Source organism: Pteronotus mesoamericanus, unplaced genomic scaffold (genome assembly GCF_021234165.1).
Source record: "Pteronotus mesoamericanus isolate MK-2021 breed Mesoamerican mustached bat unplaced genomic scaffold, CSHL_Meso_final contig_44, whole genome shotgun sequence".
In the NCBI taxonomy this organism is placed as follows: domain Eukaryota; kingdom Metazoa; phylum Chordata; class Mammalia; order Chiroptera; family Mormoopidae; genus Pteronotus; species Pteronotus mesoamericanus.
This window is the reverse complement of record NW_026555166.1, coordinates 6,067-10,943: the sequence shown is the minus strand read 5'-3', so window position 1 is coordinate 10,943 and position 4,877 is coordinate 6,067. Positions and strand designations below refer to the sequence as shown.

Here is a 4,877-nt window from a genome sequence, read left to right as displayed (position 1 = left end):
ATATTTTTCTTAAATTCATAAATTTTTAGTGTGTATATGCATATATGATTATACATAAATGTTGTTCTATTATGCTGTTTCTAGTTTATGGTAATAATGAAAAAATATGTGTTGTTGCTATTAATACAGGACATGTAAGTTAAAATATCTTTTCATTTTTTCATTTATTTTTATAATTTTATAACATTTGCTTTGCTTCTCTGTTCTTGGCTCACCACCGCATCCCTGTCTTTCTCCACACACAAATACATACACATTCATTTTTTGAATAATTTGAGAGCAAGTGTCAGACATTATGATACTTTATCTATTAATATTTCACCATAAATCTTAAAAGTATAAGGAAATTCTTCATTTAACTACAATGCCATTATCACAAGAAAGGAAATTTAAAAGCCTGGCATTACAAAATATCTACGTAAAATTATATTTCCAAATTGTGTCTCGTATGACTTACTTTATTAATAAAGACTCTAAAGTTTACTCACTAGGTTGGGTTGCTGTATCTCTTCAGGTTCTTATAATCTAAAATGGTTTCATTTCTCCATGACACCGAGTATTTCAGGAATTCAAGAACGTACTCCATTCTGGATCTGCTATTGCTATTATTCACTTCTTCTCAAGTAACTGTTTTAATGTAGTAAGGTTACTCCCCAAATTATCTTAACGATCATATTGCATAGTATATTCGTTTAAACTTTAATTTACTCTGAACTCTCCTTTAGTGGTGTCTTTGCTTTTACATATTCTTGTACATGTTTTGTAAAGTAATTCATTTTTTTCCTTGTTAATAAAAGGATCCGTTGGCTACATTACTTTTTAGATGATTTGTGGGTTCTATTGACTTGGGTTCTGAGGACATGAAACAATTAAAATCTTAATTTAATGATCTCATTATGAGTCTCTACAGTAGACACCTGCAGAAAAGCTGGCCTGTAACAATAGTGTGAGAATCGGGGCCCATAGAAAATCCCAGTATAACTTTTTCCCACGCTGACCAAACCGAACCTGAACTACATAGTGTGTTTCCCTTAGCTGCAAAACTGCCAACTCAGAAGTAAATCTGACTGAAGAAGTTTTCTCAGGATCCCCACATGAACCAGGCAACTCTTCCAGTAAGAAGATAATAAAAATAACATTTATACACAGCCAAATGACAGTCTTGCAAGGACCTTGTTAGCAGTCCAGAGCAGTGAGCATCTCGGTGCAGCAGACATGTAACGTATATGCAATACAGGGTCATGTCTCCCGTTTTATCCAGTTCCTGCTCGGATGCCTTTTTGACCCTAATTAATTCCTCCTTTACGTCTGCATCCATTGACTGTCATCATTCTTAGGTTTTCACTCCCGTCATCGCCTCTTATTCTACCACAGTATTATCATTACCCATCACAGAAGATCCATCTCTCAGATGGCTGGCAAGGCAAGTTTATTCATGTGATTTCATTTAAATATTGGCTCATCTATTAATCTGTAAGAAAATTCTGAATGAATTATGATATTCTTTAAAACTAGCTACTTTGTTTAAGAGGCAACATTGAACCTTCACTGGTACTCTTAGCTTCAGTTCCTTCTATGTCTTCACCAATCTGTGACACTTGTAATTTTTATACTCACCCCTCTTGTATACACCATTTATTTAATGTTATGGTGCAAGATAGAAAGAAATACATGTATATGTTTATAGAAGGGAGTTTTTGAGATATCAACCAAAAGAACTATACCCGTAAATGTTCCTTAAAAATGTAATACCTCATTGTGCCACAAGAGCCTAACAAGAAAGAAGCAGGGTAAACAGCACATTTCCCCTGTTCCTGGACAAAATGCTGGCCTGCTGAGGAGAAAGAAGCAACAGCTGTGGCAATTCCCAGCCATTGCCAGGAAGAGTCTACCACCCATGACACGAATCTCCTTGAGCGAATGCCAAGCCATTTCCCGATACCCAAGTCCTGGCTTTGCATGTCTGTTATTCATTGCAGGGCTCCACCCTCAAATCCACTTATAAAAGCCTAGTCTTTTCTAACATGAGCAACCATTGAAGAGACCTGCAAAACAGGTAAGTGGGAGCTGAGAGAAGATGGGAGTCATGGGAGAGGTTTCCCTGTCACACTTGAGGGGAACCTTTAAGAGGACGCCAGGTGCTAGGCTTCGGAGAACACAGGAGCTCTGAGACTCAGCTAAGGCCATCCGGGGAGGTGTCGGGGGTAGTAGAATGTACAGATTTTCCAATTATTTCCAGAATCATAGAAGGTGATAGATGTCACCAAGACCATTTATTCCCAGAGGACTACCCAAAGGAAAAGATGAGAGGGAGAACAGAGGGCCCTCTGCATGCTCTCTCTCTGCCAACGCTTCCTTCATGACCTCTGATTGCTTCTGCAAGTCACAGACACGATGCTGGCTCCCATGGCCCTCCCCAGCACATCCTGGATGCTGCTCTCCTGCCTGATGCTCCTGTCGCAGGTGCAAGGTGAGAGTTCTCTGCCTCTAGCACTGGGTCACTGTGAATGCTCCAGGCCGAGATAAGGAGGAAGCCTCCTGTGTGACGCATGTGGCAGTGGTGAGGTGCAGCCTGACACAATGAAGCTGCCTGCAGTTCCTCCATCATCACCCCTTCCCTCACGTAACTCCCGGTGGGAGGCACCACAGTGGTCCATTGTCGATGGGATGAGATAGTCTCTGTTTGTCAGTGGGCTCTAGTTTCTATTGGCAGGGTGAAGAGAGAGAGCAGGAAGGGTCAGTAGGGAGACAAGAGGAAGAATGATTGGAAAACCCAGCGTGAGAACAGGCAGCTCAGAGTCAGGGAAGTGTTGGACTTTTGAATAAAGGGGAAAGAAGAACACAAAGAGATGGTCCTCCATTTACTGGGGCTGATTTAAGATCAAGAAATCCCATGGAGGGGCAGTCAGGAGTTTGGTGGTAGTCAGGGGAGGTCAAACTGGCCTCAGATATTTCCCAAGGTCACTTCCCAACACCCACTTATGCTCTTCCTTTCACTCCATCTTTCTCCGTTATCCCCTTCCTCCCCAGGTGAAGATTCCAAGAAGGAACTGCCCGTTCCACGGGGCAGCTGTCCCCAAGGCTCCTATATCTTTGGCTCCCACTGCTATGCTGTGTTCAAGACTCCAAAATCCTGACCTGACGCAAATGTACGTAGGTGCTTTTGTACCTAGCAGTGATAAGGGAAAATACAGTAGAGGTGGGGCAGGGGCCTCCATTCTCCAGAGTATTGGAGGGTAAGAGTGAGCACCCTCACCTTGTGCACAAACACCTCTTCTCACCTACCTTAGCCCTGTGCTTCACCCACTGATATTTCCAGTTCCTCCTCAATGTCTTCCTTCCCAAAACAGATTGCCTGCCAGAAACGACCCTCAGGATTCCTTGTGTCTGTGCTCAGTAAAGCTGAGACATCTTTCCTGGCCACACTGGTCAAGAACCATTTGAGAAACTCCCCATATGTCTGGATTGGGCTCCATGATCCTACAGAGGTGAGATAACATCTGTCTGTCCTTTGTTTTCAGCTCCTGTTGTTACCCAGGCCTGCTCCCTGTTCCTTGTGCCTTTGTAGGACATATGACAGAGAGCCCTGGAATTCAGAGATCCTAGGATATATTTGGGGTAAAGGTAGGACCTTGAGGCCAAGTGAAGAGCAGAGTTTTGTGGAGGATCCTAATCTCCAATTGAAGTTAATCCATTTGTTTTCAAGTTTTTACACAATTTATACTTGAAACTTTGTAATTCAGTTATCTGAGTTTACTGAGTCTAGACATAGTGTACTGAGGGAATCCTAAATGAAGATAAGATGTATTTTTCCCATATAGAACAGACATTTTCTTTGGGGTTCAAAGGGTAATCACAAATATACCAATTATTGCCCAGCCAGTAACATGTTACTCTGAGTCGTACCATTGGTGTTTGTGATTATTGGCTTTGGGATTTGCCAGTAGGAGAGAGTTGTTATGGAGAATATCTGAGAGGAAAGCTCTGTGGCAACATCTGGAATAGCAGATACAATTCCAAGGTGCTGAGGAGATCAAGTATCCACCAGATAGGAATATGCAAGAACTTTAATAGCCATTCATCCTTACCGGGCTCCATTCTCTACTCTCTAGGGAGATGAGCCCAGTGCAGGCGGATGGCAGTGGAGTAACAATGATGTGATGAATTACTTTGCCTGGGAGAAAGATCCTGCCACCATCTCAAATCCCGGGTACTGTGGGAGCCTGTCACAAACCTCAGGTAAGAAACAGAGGAGCTACCCTGTGGCCAGCCTTTCCATCTTCTCATCTTTCATTTCTGGGCATGAACTTCAGGGAATCCTCCTGAACTGGGAAATGCAATATTGGTCTTTCTTCTCCCACCTCCTCTCTTTTCTCCTTTCTCTGAGTCTCCTTTCCCTGGAGTGGGTCCCTGGTGGAGATGAGGGAGGGACTTTGAATCCTAGGCCAGAGTCTGGGATGCCTCTCCTTTGGGTCACGAGCTCCACCAGCCCCATTCACTTTATCGTTTCTCTCTCCCCAGGATATCTGAAATGGAAAGATTATGACTGTCTTCAGAGGTTACCTTATATCTGCAAGTTCAAGGGTTAGGTCAGATGGGAGTCAGAGTCCTGAGTTTCATAGGCAGCTCCTCATGAACGTGGGAGCAATTGAGAAGACTCCCCCAGGAGGAGAATAGTCTTTCACGCCTCCAAACTGACCATTTCACTCTGACATTCCCTTTTCTCTGCCCTCATGTGAGGCTCTTCTCTGAATTAAATATCTTGAGTTTCCAAAGAGCTATAATAAAAATGTAGTCTGCAATTGCCTATCTTGTGTGCTTCATTCTCATTGACAGACACTGAAGAGGAGGAAATTGGTGGGTGAGGAGACTTTGTC

The 4,877-nt window shown here is 42.9% G+C and overlaps 1 protein-coding gene across 1 annotated transcript; it reads left to right on the top strand.

Moving 5' to 3' along the window:
• Positions 1-2,394: 2,394 nt before the first annotated feature.
• Positions 2,395-4,658, top strand: LOC129073929 (lithostathine-like). Its single transcript, XM_054577618.1, is given in 5 exon segments — positions 2,395-2,470; positions 3,031-3,149; positions 3,351-3,488; positions 4,113-4,239; positions 4,522-4,658. Coding segments are annotated over 5 exon segments (528 nt in total). The 3' UTR covers positions 4,590-4,658.
• Positions 4,659-4,877: the final 219 nt, after the last annotated feature.